General features: G+C 36.7%; 1 protein-coding gene and 1 pseudogene across 1 annotated transcript; one reads left to right on the top strand and one right to left on the bottom strand.

The window, feature by feature from the left end:
- Window positions 1-1,133: 1,133 nt before the first annotated feature.
- Window positions 1,134-2,299, top strand: LOC122586671 (berbamunine synthase-like). Its single transcript, XM_043758653.1, has 3 exons — window positions 1,134-1,300; window positions 1,705-1,849; window positions 2,168-2,299. The coding sequence occupies exons 1-3, from the start codon at window positions 1,134-1,136 to the stop codon at window positions 2,297-2,299; spliced, it is 444 nt and encodes a 147-aa protein (XP_043614588.1).
- An 8,736-nt stretch (window positions 2,300-11,035) lies between these two features.
- LOC122586682 lies at window positions 11,036-16,459 on the bottom strand (annotated as a pseudogene).
- Between the last annotated feature and the right edge of the window lie 2,079 nt (window positions 16,460-18,538).

An 18,538-nucleotide genomic window follows, 5' to 3' on the forward strand; every position in this document is an offset into this window, starting at 1 on the left:
GTATTTAATTTTTTTCTCATAAGTCTGTAGCTTTTTTATTTACCGAATATCATGCATTAACAAGAATCTCTAATGGGTCGAAGTATTATGTTGGGTTGATCCATTATATATGGCCCAGTGTACATTGTATTGAATTCGATCTACCTGTCTAAAAATTATCCGGAATACGATATTACATATCCCGTCAATTTAATAAACTTTGCATATTATGTGTATTTATATTTTATAATACATCCAATATGTTTTGAAATATATTAGTGATTAAAAGATAAAAAAATAAAAAATGACGGAGCTTTAACAATGAAAAGTAACCCCTCAAAATTTAATAATTAACCACAATAATGACTAAATTTTGATTGTTAGTGACAAATATTTGGTCATTATGATAAATTAGTGACAAATGATTTTTGTCACTAATCAAGCAATATGTTTTTAGTGAACACATATAGCTTTTGTCTTTTAATTTATGGGGCCTAATTGGTTTGATTATTGAGTTCAACTTACTGAAAAATGACAAAAGAAACGTGTTTTTCTTGTCGGATGTTTCAATAATTATATGATATTTTCACGTAACGTAGATTTTTTTCACCTAACCTATATATCTAAGTTAATAATATAAATAATAAAAGCTGCAATAATTAGACGAGTGTATTGACATTTCTCAAATTTTTCCTTTTATTTAGATTTAAATACTGATCTTGTGTTATGCGAAAATCATATAATGTCATGTCAAAGCGTGCGCGCCTCTCTTTAATTTTATTTAGGGGCACCTATATCTTGATCAGTTGGTTTCATGTAATTTAAACACAATCTTTGCTCATTTTTTAATGTTTTGAATATTTTCAAAAAAAATTAAGTACGTGTTGAGAAGGATGACATACATGTTAAGCCTAATAATGTTACGTTTCTTTATATAACAGTTGTTAAAAGTTTGTGATTACGACATGAAAGATATGATCAACATTGTTGTTTCCTTGGTTTCTTGCGCAATCGTTTACTACTTATTTAGTACGGTCATGAAACGTAGCTCTTCAAAAGTCGACTTGCCGCCACTTCCACCAGGTCCATATTCGTGGCCGATCATTGGCAACTATTTCTAAGTCCGAAAGGATACCCATATTTGCCTTGCCGAGATGGCAAAAGTGCATGGACCACTCATGTCACTACGTGCGGGTCAAAAACTTATTATCGTTGGATCATCAGCAACCGTGGCAGCAGAGATTCTCAAGACACATGATAAAGCTCTTTCATCTCGAGATCTATCACGATATATTGCTTGTGCACGACAAGGAACAAGCCGGTCACAACAAGAATCTTGTTTTTTCGTCAAATTTTGATGATGGTTGGAGGTGTATACGTAACATCTACAGAACGGATCTTTTTTCAAGCAAAGCTTTGGAATATCGTAAGACGTTGAGAGAAAGTAAGGTTATGGAGCTAATAAAGTATTTGAGTTCAAAAGAAGGTGAGGAAATATGTATAAATAAGGTCATATTTGCAACTGCAATTGACCTTTTAAGCAATACAATATTCTCTAGGGATTTTGTGGACTTTGAAGGCAATGGTATAGGTTCATGCCTTATGAACTTGACTTGAAGACTTAATAAGTTGGCTAAGCCACAATTAGCAGATATATATGTGTCCTTATATATTTAGTAGATGGGATATATATGGTTGGTATAATGAAGTCATGCATATTTTAAGGCAGCTTGGAAATGTTTGGAAGGATAGTCTCGAGAAGAAAAGAAGAAATAATAATGGAAGAGATATTTCTTCAAGTCTAATCGACTTTGGTAATACGTTGATTGAAAAAGGATTTGGTGATCACCAAATTAATATAGTGCTCCAGGTGTGTCTTATTTTCTTGCTCTTTCAAAACTTCAAGCTATATATTAACTAGTTAAATCGTTTTTAATTATGTTTGAACCCCTTTATATAACAAGGATCTAAATCTTCTAAAGTTTGAAAAACAACTTACAGGTAAAGTTGAGAGATCTTGACCCTTATATTAAAATCAAGGGTTAAGACTTTTTAATCTTGACTTTTGATTTTCATCTAAGGGTCAAAATTCTTTAACTTTACCTATAAAGCTGTTTCCAACTTTAGAGAATCTCAATCCTAAAAACATTGATATTGGTTCCTTCATTATGTTTCATTTCCTTTTTAGGAAATATTCTCGGCAGGTACTGAAAGCACAAGTGCAGTCATCGAGTTTTTCATTGTAGAGCTTATTAGAAACGAAGAAGTAATGCACAAGGTTGTTGATGAAGTCACGAAACAAATAGATGGAAATATATAGTCAGAGACTCTGATTTGGAACACCTACCCTACTTAGAAGCTTGCTTCAAAGAAATACTCAGATTGCACCCGCCAGCACCACTTCATATACCTCGTAAAGCAACCGAAACATGTGAAGTAATGGGATAGACCATTCCAAAAGATAGTCAAGTACTAGTTAATGTTTGGGCAATCAATCATGATCCCAAAAATTGGGACGATCCTTTTAGCTTCAAACCTGAAAGATTTATTGAATCGAACTTGAGTTACAAAAGCAAAGACTTTAAGTACATACCGTTTGGGTCAGGAAGAAGAATGTGTCCAGCGGAAGCAATGGGATCCAAGACAATCCCCTTAATAATGGCCTCTAATTCGCAACTTTGACGTGTCCCTTCCAGATCACATGAATGCCAATGAGATTAACATGGAAGAGGCATTTGATTTTGTGATGCGCAAGAAAGAATCAATAAATGTAATTTTCAAGCTTCGTGAACAACCCAAGAATTGACGTACATCTCATGGATATCAGCTTTTGTGAAGGATTTCTAGGGAGAGAGGAGTGGCAAGCGGCATCCAAACGGCATGGCCATGCCATCGAGGGAATATCGGCGCCAATGGCTTGGCATGAGGACGGCATGATGGCTGGCGGGATTAAAACCCGTTGCGGCTTGGAGAAATTTGGCCGTTGGGGGGAGCGTGCGTTGGGGTCCAGCCCACTTTTTGACCGTTGAACACCAATTAAAAAAAAAAAGTTCTCTTACCTCTTTATCTATATATACACTTCATTTTTAACCCAAAAAATCACCAAACAAAAACATATCTTCACACTTTCACCAAAAAAAAACACCACATTACTAAAAAATGGATTCCTCTTCCTCATCTTCTTCATTGTGTGTTCCACCAGAGTTAGACGATTCGTCTACGGGGAGTACTTTTCCGTTTTTTAATCAAGTGTACGCCGAGCTTGAAGATACCGGCACCTCTTTCGACACTCGTAGGTATCTCGATCGAGACCGAGAAGAAGCTAACGCGATACTAATGTGTGACTACTTCGTTGAAGACTCTAAGTTTGATGAACCATTTTTTCGTCATCATTTTCGCATGAGCAAAAGGTTATTTTTGAAGATTGTTGGTGATATTGAAACTAACTTTAGTTACTTTCAAGAGGGGTACGACGCACGGGGTAAAAAAAGTTGCACCGCTCTTCAAAAGTGCACATCGGCGATCAAGCAACTGTCTACGGGTGAACCTTCAGATGCGTATGACGAGTATTTATGTATGGCTGCCAGCTAGGGACGCGAGACCATGGAGTACTTTTGTAATGCGGTCGTCAATTTATATCAAAAGGAGTTCTTACGTAGGCCGACATCTCATGACGTTGCTCTCATCACACAAATTGGTAGTCTTGATTGTACACACATCGAATGGAGGATGTGCCCTAGACACTTAAAAGGGCAATACACGAGGGGTGATCACAAGTTACCTACTATTATGATTGAATGTATTGTTTCCTATGACTTGTGGATTTGGCATTTGTTTTTCGGTCCTGCTGGATCGAACAACGATGTCAATATTTTGCAGCAGTCGCCGTTGTTTCAAAACGAGTGTAATGGATCCGTGCCAGACAGTTCATTTAGCGTAAATGGACATGATTACAAGCGCGATTACTACCTTACCGATGGAAAAATATGAAGTTATGTAGCCATTGTTAGTGTTGTTTTATGTTGTTGCAATATGTAGGTATATAGCCTTTGCTCGTACGTGTTCTTGTATGCTCTCTTATATTTTTGTTGATATATAGTCTGTTTTTTACAAGAACCAAAAGGGTATACTAGTCATTACAAAATTAAAAAACAATAGTTTATGACTTTATGAGATTTAAAGGTAATTAAAATGATGATTTTGGGATATATGATATTTCTAAAATTAGGTTGGGGAAATTTGATATTTTAAAGTTGACTTGGGTATATTTGATATATAGATGGGTTATGAAAGGGAAATATGAAATTCACTCTAGTTTTAAGTTATGATAATGTTTTTGCTTTATGCAATTGATCAAGGTATAATATGAAAGTTTGTACTGTTGGCATTATAGATCTTATACGTATAAACTATTTTCAATATATATATATATATATATAGATTGTGGATTCTCATGCATATATATATATATATCCATATATAGATTGTTGCATAATACGTTTATTTTTTTTTAATAACCTCTAGTATGTTATTTCATTTTCAATATAAAGTTTACTACAATGTCTAAAATAAAGCAAAGAAACTCGATCACCTGCTAGCGATATGTGGGCAAACCTACTCAAACCTCCGTTTCCATCACTTGCGAATTCATCATCTGCACCGCAAACGAGTAACCCATTGCGAAAAGGTTTTGCGTCCTTCTCAGACGTTAATCTACTATCACAATCTCTTTTTTTATTCCATAAGGATAATAGCCTTTCCAGCCACAATTATATACTGTAGAATAGTATGCCTAGTTTCAATAATTATGTCTCCAACAAGCTCAACACCGAAATCCTACTCAAGTACAATAAGACCAGAATTTGAAAAGTCTGAGTTAGATAACATTGCCTCGCCCGATAACGATGAAGAGGTAACCAATGACCCAAAATTTAAGGGAAACGAATTCGTTGAATCAAAGGGTTGCACCACAACTATGGACGAAGAATTACGCGATAAAAAGTGCACCATCGACTTCACAAGGCTCTAATCGAACACATTTGGTACCTCCTAGCAAATTACCATTAATGTTAATGTAATTTCTTTTAATAACATAATGTTTATTTTTTAATTATTTGTAATTTTTTATAATTATCTGTAATGTTTTCTTAGTGTAATTTTTTTAGTAATGAATTGTTTTTTATAAAAATGAGTAATTTATATTTGTATGTTTTATTTAATTCAAAATAATAAAATATTGAGAAAGAAGTAAGGAATAAGTGAAGAAGATGTATTGTTAACAAGAATGTTTCAAGAAATTAAAATGTAAAAAATAGTTGATCAAGAGGTGAGGAATAATTCACTATTGGAAATTAGGCCTTAGTATTAGTATTTCCTATTTAAATTATTTTATTTACTTGCGCTGCACCAAGATGTCAATAGGTGATATATAGACTTTGGTTGCCTTTTTCTTAAATATTAAAACTTAATTGAATATTGTATATATGAAACGAGCATAATGCCCGCCCGTTGCGGCGGCTAGAAAGTGAAGACAATATAAAAGAGAGGCGGTGGTGGAGATCGAGGGAGACAGTAAAGAAGGAGAGCAGCAACGGAATTTCGGAAGCCAGAGATAAGATGTGTGAATATAATGTAAATGTTGAGGGTATTTTGGGATGGAAAATATGCTTAAAGTCTTAATTTCAATATGCTTTATAAGGAGGTATAGATAAGTGTAATTCATCATTATCTTTTTTTTTTTAAGTTAGTTTCGATTCAGACGTGTTAGAGGCAATTTTAACCAGCAATTTGTTGGACCTCCAAACCCCTCATCGTGGAAAATACCTTGAGATGAGAAACCCAAGATTTAAACCCAAGACCTTGGGAAAAACTCACTTTCGAGGCCCACATAATGGATTTAGAAGATATTCCTACCAACCCACCGATCGTTGTCGTTGGACCGATCAAAAATATAAACTAAATACCACTAATTAGTGAGGGTAAGTCGAATATCGTTCCACAGGGAATCACGGGAAAGTGTCAAATAAGTTTACAAAGTTAATTAATCTAGGCATAAACTTAAAATCGATTGATTGATTGATTTAGTTAAAACTGAAAATGATTATTAACTTAACACAATAATTCAATTAAACAAGATAGACCATTCTCATGCTCCCAATTATGTTTTCAAATATGTAATCTAACTTATACTCATTGGAAATCACATAGACATGATTCGTTATAACGTTTGGATTGAATGAATTCAAGAACTAGATTAGTTGGTTATGATGATTCACGATAATGGAAACCGGGAAATTGACACAACTAGACTTCTAATTCATTGAAGTAAAACTACAAGTTCATGAGAGATTCTTTCAATAATCCATGATAAACAATAATTTGAAATCAAAAGATAGATGAATTTCATTCAAAGTCATAAACAAGTAATCATTCAAACAATCCAAACAACATTAGATGTAAAAGACTAATGAGAATTAAACATCTAATCCAATATGAGTATGAGAAAGATTGAGTATAAATGGCTTACATAATTGTTCACATGAGAATGATCAAAAGAAAACCTACTATCATCTTCATCATTGAATCTTCAATTTGAATTGTCATCTTCATGAATTGGTGATTTGATGATGATTTTGGGGTCTTCTCTATGTTAGGAACTGATATTGTGAGTGAAAATTATGAATGGTAACTCCCCAAGTCGTCAATTGAATGGTATATAACTGAAAGTTAATTATAACCATAAAAATCGGGTTTCTGATCTGCAACTGGCGTAACCTACTACCCCCCTGGGCGTAAGTTACGCCCCTTGGATTTTCAACTGGCGTAACCTACTGCCAAGTCTGGCGTAAGTTACGCCCTTTGTAATTTCAGAATTCCAGATTTTTGCTTCTTGATTCCTTGACTCGTTTCTTGATTCAATTAGCTCCATTTCATCACCTAGTGCCTGAAACACTTAACAAACATAAAGGTACCCCTAATCGTCTATTAAGCTTCACAAAACAACTTGATTTTACATCTTAAAATCATGCATTCTAGGCGTTTATCACATTCCCCAACTTAACTCTTTTCATCCCGAAAAGACATTCATCATGTGTCAAAGCTAATTTACAATCCTATAATACTTCCTATCATCAAAGAAACACCATATAAGAATTATATCAACTATACATACTTGTAAAACTCAATTTTCAAGCAACCTTCAAAGTACACTTGGGCAAAACTAAGCAATGCAAACCAAACTACATAACACAACCAACTCATGAGACTTACAACTATCAAAAGATTTACAACTAGCAAATAGAAATATATAAATGTGCAATTAAACCTAATAAACCTCAAATTCGTCACAATACATGCATCACACTCTCACAATGTGCACTCCCCTCGGTTCATATTTGAGTGAATTAGCAAAAGATGTGCCAATATATATATATATATATGAAGCTCTCAACTCATTATTGCACACTAAAAGTCATAGGCTAGTACACAAATCGAATCAAGACCTCATAACTCAACTATTACTTCGGTATTCATACAAGATTGATGGAATGAAACACGGTAATGATTCTCAATTGGCGATTTACTAGAATGATTTTGGAACAATTCACTTTTGGTTCTTTTGGATCAACTTACATGGATAATTGACTTGAATTTGACTTCAATTTTTTCTTTCTTTTGATTCATCATCATAAACAACACAACTTTGAACTATTAACGGATTTCATGACAAGGTGAAGTGAACTATGGAGTGATTTGTATGATCGTTTTATGATTTTAAGCACATAATTCAAGCTAGAGGTCTCGACACGGTAAGTATACTAGTTCTAACCTAATGTACAATAATGATTCACACAATATGATGATCACGAGAAATAATGTTACGCTAACAATCTAAATCAATCGTCGACGAGGCGTTTTTTTTTTTTTCTCATGAAATTGAAGGATATAACGGATAAATAAGTGTGATACATGCATTATGACTCACAATTGGCATATTACCTTCAATTGTACATTTCTATGTTTTTACTTGCTAGCAACTCTATCAAGCGGCTTATAAATCAATCATGTCATGCAATCTAGCCTACACTACCTAGCTCCACTTACATGTACTCATCCAATCACAAGAAAATCTCCTTTTACAATTATGTATAACTAATATAACTCGAACATTTTGTCTCTTTGATTCAATTCCATATTACAAGAAAGTAAATTAACAAGAAATTAACAAGAAATTTGAAATCTACCTATGAATTGAAAATGCAAAAACACAAAAACAAACAAATAGTCACATAATCACACAAGAAATAACAAAAAATAAAAATGAACAGAAGGTACCAATCACTGCCGTGGACCTCGTGATCCAAAAATTGATTCCATCAAACCCCGATAGAGAGATTGGGCTTCAAATGGATCCGAAGCTGCTGGTGGTGCATCCGAAGTATCCTCGACCCGAGCGACACAAGAATGTCGGGGAAACCATTCAGAATCATAACTTTGAGGATATGCTGGATGAGTTGCAGGATTAAACGGCTGTGTATAATCGTATGGTGGGGGAGTTTCTACATAATCAAGACCTGCAATGTGGTCCTGATGATGGCGGACCTGCTCATAATAGTCGAACTGCTGTCTTCTATTCTGTTCATAAGCATACGCCATAGCTAATTCATAACTCCGCCTCTGTACACCACTCTGAGCAGTAATATCCCACATACTCCTCTCATAGGAGGTCCACTGATCATACTCCTGAGTCCTATCATAACCAAAACTCGGCCCTATACCTCCTATCCCAGCTCCCAGCAAACCATCTCTTCTTCCTTGAACACCTTCTTGAGGCCTACTTGATTCACCCTTCTGACTAGCACCCATTGATTCCACAAGTGCTATTGCCTCTTCCCGAGTAACCCCCTGCTTAGGGGCTACCAAATACCCACTAACCTTCAAATCTTTAAGGAGTTTAAACTGTGGATGATCTTGAAACTCCCATTCATTCCCTTTCAACAATCTCTTCCTTGTATAAGGAGTACCATCCAAAAACTGTAAATTGGTATCCTTTGGGACTACCTTATTGATTTGAAGTAGGCGAGAAATAAGTTTCGGGTGAGGGATGACAAGCTTGTTCCTCTTGTTCCTTGCCTCCCAAATATTAAACATCATAATCTGTCTAAGTGATAAGGATAGGTTCCCCGTTACCAAGGCATATAAAACAATAACATCCTGATGCCTAACCATACTTTTATCACTGGTTCTGGGGCAAACATTCCAAAGTAACATTGACATTATCAACCGGGGCAGTGGTTTCAACAAAGAACGCTCCAACCTAAATGTTGTGCTCAAACTGTCTCTTCTAACATCAAAAATCTCAGAAAGCATATCAATCCAATTAGGTGGCGTTTCCGCCCCTGCCAAATATTTCTCATCCACATAATCACAAGCCCTTCCCGATGTAGCACCCGTGTCAAATTTTGCTATTTTATCTAAAGTAGCAAAAAACATTATCACCTTCTTTCCATTTACCGTGCCTACTAACTTAGAAGACACAAGAGGGTTACTACCATGAATTAATTCTAAGGTACTTAACCAATCCATAATACCATTTAAGTACACCTCAGAATTATCATTATTGGTCCAAACCAAGGCTTGTTTCCACCCCATTTGCTCAAAGGCCTCAATCATCCCAAATCCCCGAAATTCTGACAAATCAAGTGGCCTTTCCCCCAACAATTGATCCTCAAGATGTCTAGCCTCCCCCATTTTTTCTTTAAACAAAATCGGTTTCCATTCAAGAGGTAATGTAAATAAGGGGATACCTTGACGCCATTCCGGTTTATCCACTTCAACTTCCATTTCATCACTTCTCTGCTGTGAGTTTTCTTCTGATGATGATGATGATGATTCTTGAATAACCACTTGCCTTCTCTTCTTCTTTTGTTGACTAGAAGAAGTGTCACCTTTCTTGCTTAAATTCTTGACCATCTTTCCTGCCTTCTTTAGAGCATCCATGTCAACAACTAACACAAAGTAACAAACTTTAGCAAAGGTTAGTGAATTAAACAAAAATTAAGAAGAAATTTCAAAAAAATTCGAAATTAAACTCACATGAATCTTGAAAATTAGGCTGAAATTAAACAAACAAAGATAGGGGTTTTGTAGCCCTCGAAAAGTTATGCAATTTAGCCTAAAGAATTGTTAAAATTGATGAAGAATTGAAGAAGTAATTAGAGATTGAAGGTTAGGGTTTTGTGGAAAATAATTGGGGAAGAAAGAATTGAGAGATAAAGATATGTTCAGATATGTGTGTGTGAAAAGAAAAAGAATTCTGGTTGTGGTTGTAATTAAAAGGTTTTAAAATTTTCTGGATTTTATTAAAATAAAAAAAAAACTTTCGACCTTCTGTTACCGTAATTTACGCCAGGCAGGGGCGTAACCTACGCCGGTTCTGTTTTCTCTTACCGTAACCTACGCCAGAGAGGGGCGTAACTTACGCCTATCTGGAAATAGCCATTTTGGCGTCTTCGGAGGCGTAAACAGAGGATTTTTGGCGTAAACTAAAATAGCCACTTCCAGGGCACCGTAACCTACGCCAAGGGTGGCGTAGCTACGCTAACATTGAACTTCTGCAATTCCTTTGTACCGTAAGTTACGCCAGGCAGGCCGTAGCTTAAGCCCTTATGATTTTTTATTATTTTTTTTTTTTAACTACAGCCACAAATCTTTAACATTGATTGCAATTGGTTATAAAAATAGACTCCCTTCCCCAACTTAAAGGCACATTGTCCTCAATGTACGTCCCAAAATTAGAGATGAGTTACTCAACTACATAACTTGCAAAACGTTTTCCTTTTTCACCCAAACTGACCTTCCCCAACTTAATTCTCAAACATAAGTGCTGAGAATTAAGTTTTCATGTGTGATTATGCTACAAAACACTCAAACAAATAAATAAAAATGCAAACAAGCTAACTTACCGAAAATGAAGCTAGAAAACAAACAAACAACGGGTTGCCTCCCGTTTAGCGCTAAGTTTATTGTCCTCAGCCCGACATTACCTCAATTTGATTCATGCAAGATCATAAGATGGTGGACTTGAGATGAAGTTCACCATTTCCTTTGTAGAGCCATTAATGTCACTTGCATCCAAATAAGGCTTCAAACGGTGCCCATTGACCATTTGCTTCACTCCATCCTTTGGATCCTCAATTTCAATTTCACCAAACTTTCCAACTCTTGTAATAACATATGGACCCATCCACTTGCTCTTGAGTTTTCCCGGAAAGAATTTGAGCCTTGAATTGTAAAGCCACACCTTTTGGCCAACTTCGAACACCTTTTTCTTTAATTTGGCATCATGAACCGCTTTCATCTTGTCTTTGTATGTTGATGCGCATTCATATGCTTCATTTCTCAATTCTTCCAATTCGCACAATTGCAACTTTCTTTCCTTACCAGCACTCTCAAAATCAATGTTAACGGCCTTAACGGCCCACAAAGCCCTATGTGCAAGCTCAATTGGAAGATGACAACCCTTCCCATAAACCAACCGATATGGTGTAGTGCCAATAGGTGTTTTAAAAGCGGTTCGATAAGCCCATAAAGCATCATTCAATTTTGTTGACCAATCCTTTCTATCGGGCCTAACCGTCTTTTGCAAAATTTCTTTAATTTGCCTATTGGAAACCTCAACTTGACCACTCGTTTGTGGGTGGTAAGGAGTAGCAATTCGGTGGTTCACGCCATACCGTTTGAGAAGTTTGCCAAACTGAAAATTTTTAAAATGAGATCCCCCATCACTTATGATCACACGAGGAATTCCAAATCTTGAGAAAATGTTACTTTGAACAAACTTGCAAACAACGGTATGGTCATTGGTTCTAGTGGCAATGGCTTCCACCCATTTTGAAACATAATCTACGGCCACTAAAATGTAGTAATTACCAAAGGAATTAGGGAAGGGACCCATGAAATCAATGCCCCAAACATCAAAAATATTAACAACTAAAATTGGTTGCATGGGCATTTCGTTTCTTTTGGTAATACTACCTAGTTGTTGACACCTAACACACTTTTTAACAAATTCAGCGGCATCTTTAAAGATACTAGGCCAAAACAAACCACACATAAGAACCTTATAACCTGTCTTTTGGCCGCTGAAGTGACCTCCACATGCAAATGAGTTTCCATGAGTCAAAACCTCTTGAATTTCTTCTTCCGGAACACATCTTCTCACCAATTGATCCGGGCCCACTTTAAACAAATCCGGCTCATCCCAAATGTATTGCTTTGCTTGTGCCAAGAATTGTTGTTTCTTTCTCTTAGGCCAATGTTCCGGTATCTTACCTGCAGACAAGAAATTCACAAAATTTGCATACCAAGGAACAATAGAAACGGTTAGTAAATGTTCATCTAGAAACGTTTCATTGATCTCCTTGGTTGATCCATCATCCATTGATTGAATCCTTGACAAGTGGTCCGCCACCACGTTCTCACTTCCTTTCTTGTCTCGAATCTCCAAATCAAACTCTTGTAGTAGCAACACCCACCGAATTAGCCTTGGTTTTGCATCCTTTTTCTCCATCAAATGCTTCACCGCGCTATGATCTGTGCACACTATCACTTTGTTACCACAAATGTAAGAACGAAACTTGTCAAGTGCATAAACAACAGCAAGCAATTCTTTTTCGGTGGTTGTATAATTCAATTGGGCATCCGATAAAGTTTTGCTTGCATAATAAATCACAACGGGTTTCTTGTCTACCCGTTGCCCCAAAATAGCCCCAATTGCAAAGTCACTTGCATCACACATAATTTCAAAAGGAATGGACCAATTAGGTGATTGCAAAATGGGGGCTTCAACCAATTTCTCTTTCAAGGTTTCGAAAGCTTTTAAACACTCTTCATCAAAAACAAAAGGTACATCTTTTAGTAACAAATTACACAAAGGTTTTGTAATGACACTAAATCCTTTGATGAACCTTCTATAAAACCCGGCGTGTCCAAGAAAAGAACGGACACCCTTGACATTGGTTGGAGGGGGTAAAGTAGAAATGACTTTCCATGCCTTTATTTGAAATTACATGACCCAAAACCGTCCCCTCTTGAACCATGAAGTGGCTCTTTTCCCAACTTAAAACCAAATTTGTCTCAACACATCTTTTCAAAACTTTGGTAAGCTCATCAAGACAATTATCAAATGTTTGACCAAAAATTGAAAAATCATCCATAAAGATTTCTAGTGAATCACTGACCATATTTGAAAAGATACTCATCATACACCTTTGAAAGGTGGCTGGAGCATTACACAAACCGAATGGCATTCACCTAAAGGCAAAAGTCCCATAGGGGCATGTGAATGTGGTCTTGTGTTGGTCATCGGGATGGATAGCAATTTGATTATAACCTAAATAACCATCTTGGAAAACAATAAAACTTCTGACCTGCAAGTTTTTCGATGATTTGATCAATGAATGGTAATGGGAAATGATCTTTTGAAGTAGCGGTGTTCAATTTCCGGTAGTCAATGCACACCCTCCACCCGGTGATGGGTCGAGTTGCAATTTGCTCACCACTATCTCCTTTCACCACTTGAATTCCAGCTTTCTTAGGTACCGTTTGTGTTGGACTTACCCATGTACTATCTGAAATTGGATAAATGATTCCAGCATCCAACCACTTTAGCACCTCCTTCTTCACAACTTCACGCATTTGAGGATTCAACCTTCTTTGAGCATCACGTGAAGGTTTTGCTTCAGAATCGGTGATTATCTTATGCATCACAATTGATGGACTAATGCCTTTCAAGTCGGCAATTGTCCACCCAATGGTCGCCTTGTATTCCTTAAGCACTTTTAGCAATGCCTTTTCTTGCACTTCTTCCAAATTTGATGCAATAATCATCGGTAAAGTTTGTTCTTCTCCCAAAAATGCATACTTCAAATGAGATGGGAGCTCTTTCAACTCAACTTGTGGTGGATTTTCAATGGAAGGCTTGAGATGAGTATCGATGTGATCCGGTAGACTTTCCACCAAATGAGTCCATGGTGGTCTACCTTCTTGAATTGCCATGATCTCCCAATCCTTCTCTTCCTTCTTCAATGTTTCACTATGCTCCGCAATTAACCTGTCAACCAAAGCACAAGACTCCCGTGTGTCCTCCTCATTTTCATGAGAAATACACTCATGAATGACGTCCGCCATAAAGCATTCGTCACTAACTACGGGGTTAGGAACACTAGCAAAAACATTCAATCTAATCTTACGGTTGCCAAAGGTCATTTCAACCGTACCCCTTCTACAATCAATTAATGCATTAGCGGTGGCCAAAAAGGGTCTACCCAAGATAACGGTGGGTTGCCTAACATTACCGCTTGGTGCAAAATCAAGTACCAAAAAGTCTACGGGGTAGTAAAAATCCTCCACTTTAACTATGACATCTTGGAAATTCCCCTAGGGAGTTTGAGTGACAAATCAGCCATCACCAAGGTGGTGTCGACTTTTTCCAATGGTCCAAAGTCATATTGGTCATACAAAATACCCGGTAGGATACTCACACCCGCTCCAATATCCAAAAGTGACCTTTTCATTTTAAAATCACCAACTTGAATTGTAATCAAAGGTGCTCCTGGATCTTGGAGTTTGAGTGGGAGTATGCCCATCACAACGGCACTAACTTCCTCATTTAAAACAATTTTCTTTGGAAGCTTATGATGCCGTTTTTGGGTACACAAGTCCTTGAGGTATTTAGCATAAGCCGGAACTTGCTTAATTATATCAATAAGAGGTATATTGATTTTCACTTGTTTAAAAATTTCCCACATTTCTTCCTCATGGGGACCTCTTTTCTTAAGTGCCGGTCTAAGTTTTGGATCAATTAAAGCCAAAGGAAAAGGAATGGTATTACCCTCCATACCCTTTCCTTGTTTTTCAGAAAATTTACCATTAGACCTATTGTTTTCTACCTCCTTAAAAGACACTTTTTACTTGGTTTAGGCAAAACAAATTCCGGTTCATGTTCACTATCCTCATCTCATCAACATCCTCCACCACACCATCAACAAGTGATGATGGAGGTTCAACTTTATTATCATAAATCCTACCACTACGAAGAGTACTTACATTGTTTATCTCCACATTCTTGATATTCTTTGAGCCGCCACTTTGGTGTTGTGGATTGATCTTTGTGTCACTTGGTAGCTTCCCCGGATTCTTTCTCAACGCAGCCACATCCTCCACCAATTGACCAACTTGCTTTTGCAAACTTTCAACCGTTTTGTCCCGAATCTCATTCTTTCGATCCATTTCCTTCAAGTACTCCATAATCTCCCCGGTTGACACCTCATTACCTCCTGAATTCCCACCTTGGTTATTACCTTGTTGATAGTTCCTTGGGTAGCCTCTATTGAACCCTTGATTTTGGCCACCTTGATAATTTCCTTGGTTGTAATTTCGGTTTTGGAACGGTTGAGATGGTGCTCCACTGGTTTGGTTGTTTCCTTGAAAGTTCGGGTTGAGTTGGTTTGATGAATTCCCATATCTAAGATTGGGATGGTTTCTCATTCCCGGATGATAAGTGTTGGAGTTCATGTCAAATGGCCTCTTTTCTCCAAACACTTGATTCACCTCTTCAACTTCTTCCGGGAGTAATGGACATTGCAAAGCCGTATGCCCAAGCTCATCACAACTCTCACAAATCGGGTATTCTTGAGAAACTTGAGCAACATCCCTATTTTCAGCTTTCCCCAACTTGGCAAACTTTCGCTCCAATGCCTCAATTCGATCTTTTGTTGCTTGATCACTTGTTGATGATAATGAAGCAATTGGATGCCTTGCCCTCCTATTTGATTGAGCTTGTCTCTTTGAATTCACACTCATCTTCTCCAAGAATTCCCAATCAACATCTTCGGGATTTGTCAAGAAAGTACCATTGCTAATAGAATTCACATCTCTTTTCTCTTCCGGTAACAAACCATCATAGAAAGCCGTGATCAACTCCCATTTAGCAATCCCATGGTGTGGACAAGTTCTCAACAACTCATTAAACCTCTTGAATGACTCATGAAATGTTTCACCCGATTGTTGTTAAAAGGGTTCTAATGGAGGTTCTTGCATCACTAGTCTTTTGCATTGTATAATACTCATCCAAGAATTGTTGTTGCATTTCAGCCCATGTGAAGATACTACCCGATGGCAAAGCTAAGAACCATTGCTTCGCTTTATCCTTCAAAGTGAACTGAAACAAAACTAGTTTAACCTCATCCGGTGAGAATCCTTGACCTCCAATGGTACCACAAATAGCCTCAAACTCTGACAAATGCAAATAAGGCTCCTCCGTTGCTTTTCCATAGAAACTCGGTAATATACTCAAACATTGAGGTCTTACCTCAAAAGCTCTACCCCTCAACACCGGTGGTACTATAGGTGAAGCATTAACGGCTATGGTGGGTCGGAAATGACTATCAACTCCTTGTGGTGGAGGTTGATAGTTCATGTTTGGAGCAGCTCGATTACGTGGTAGGTAAATTGGGTGGTTTCCATGACGGTTGTGGTTTGGTGGTCCTTGAGGAAATCTTTGGTTAAATGGAGGTTGGTTAAATTGTGGGTATTGGTGGTTGAACATAATCCTCCCCATCATTCCATTCATACCTATCCGAATGGTCATCAAACCTCCCATCATCCCAATTAGCAACTCGATCATACACATCCTCCGTATACCGTGATCTATCTCTAACATAGGTTGGTGTTCCAAATCGGTGAGGAGTTGTAAAACCACTCCTCTCGGATCGGGGTGGTTGTTGATATTGGTTTTGATGTTGGTAGTTTGGTTCAAAGTTGGGTTCATGTTGAATTCCGGCGGGTTGGGTCTTTGGTGGAATGTTTCTTTGTGAATTACCGGGGTCACTCATAGTTGCACGGTGAAGTACTCGGTTTCTCCTAGCTGTTTTCTCAATTTCCGGATCAAACAACAACGGTGACTTCTTCTTTGAATACCTCGTATGCATATACAAACAACCTGTAGCCTACACACAATGAACACACCTAGCGTAAAACTGAAATACAAGAATAAAAAGGAAATAAACAAACTAACAACTAAAACTAGACTACTTCTTTTTGGATTTTTCTGAAAATTTTAACAAATTAAAAACAAACTTTAACACTTTGCACACCGATTCCCCGGCAGCGGCGCCAAAAATTTGATCGTTGTCGTTGGACCGATAAAAAATATAAACTAAATACCACTAATTAGTGAGGGTAAGTCGAATATCGTTCCACAGGGAATCACGGGAAAGTGTCAAATAAGTTTACAAAGTTAATTAATCTAGGCATAAACTTAAAATCGATTGATTGATTGATTTAGTTAAAACTGAAAATGATTATTAACTTAACACAATAATTCAATTAAACAAGATAGACCATTCTCATGCTCCCAATTATGTTTTCAAATATGTAATCTAACTTATACTCATTGGAAATCACATAGACATGATTCGTTATAACGTTTGGATTGAATGAATTCAAGAACTAGATTAGTTGGTTATGATGATTCACGATAATGGAAACCGGGAATTGACACAACTAGACTTCTAATTCATTGAAGTAAAACTACAAGTTCATGAGAGATTCTTTCAATAATCCATGATAAACAATAATTTGAAATCAAAAGATAGATGAATTTCATTCAAAGTCATAAACAAGTAATCATTCAAACAATCCAAACAACATTAGATGTAAAAGACTAATGAGAATTAAACATCTAATCCAATATGAGTATGAGAAAGATTGAGTATAAATGGCTTACATAATTGTTCACATGAGAATGATCAAAAGAAAACCTACTATCATCTTCATCATTGAATCTTCAATTTGAATTGTCATCTTCATGAATTGGTGATTTGATGATGATTTTGGGGTCTTCTCTATGTTAGGAACTGATATTGTGAGTGAAAATTATGAATGGTAACTCCCCAAGTCGTCAATTGAATGGTATATAACTGAAAGTTAATTATAACCATAAAAATCGGGTTTCTGATCTGCAACTGGCGTAACCTACTACCCCCCTGGGCGTAAGTTACGCCCCTTGGATTTTCAACTGGCGTAACCTACTGCCAAGTCTGGCGTAAGTTACGCCCTTTGTAATTTCAGAATTCCAGATTTTTGCTTCTTGATTCCTTGACTCGTTTCTTGATTCAATTAGCTCCATTTCATCACCTAGTGCCTGAAACACTTAACAAACATAAAGGTACCCCTAATCGTCTATTAAGCTTCACAAAACAACTTGATTTTACATCTTAAAATCATGCATTCTAGGCGTTTATCACCCACCTAAGTGGAGTTGGTTAGTTCATCATTATCTTAGTTGTGAAATATTAAATAGATATCTTTATTAACACTACGTTTAAACTACATATCATTTACTTATATTAAGAATATCAAATATGTTATTTTAATTCATGGATTTAGGAATCACATCTAAAAAACATGTAATATAAAAGTATCTGAAAAATACTTGTGTTGTCCTTGAAATTAAAGGTTCGGTAATGAAAGGAAAATATAATTGAATTTTCTCTCA

Source organism: Erigeron canadensis, chromosome 2 (assembly GCF_010389155.1).
Source record: "Erigeron canadensis isolate Cc75 chromosome 2, C_canadensis_v1, whole genome shotgun sequence".
Lineage (NCBI taxonomy): Eukaryota > Viridiplantae > Streptophyta > Magnoliopsida > Asterales > Asteraceae > Erigeron > Erigeron canadensis.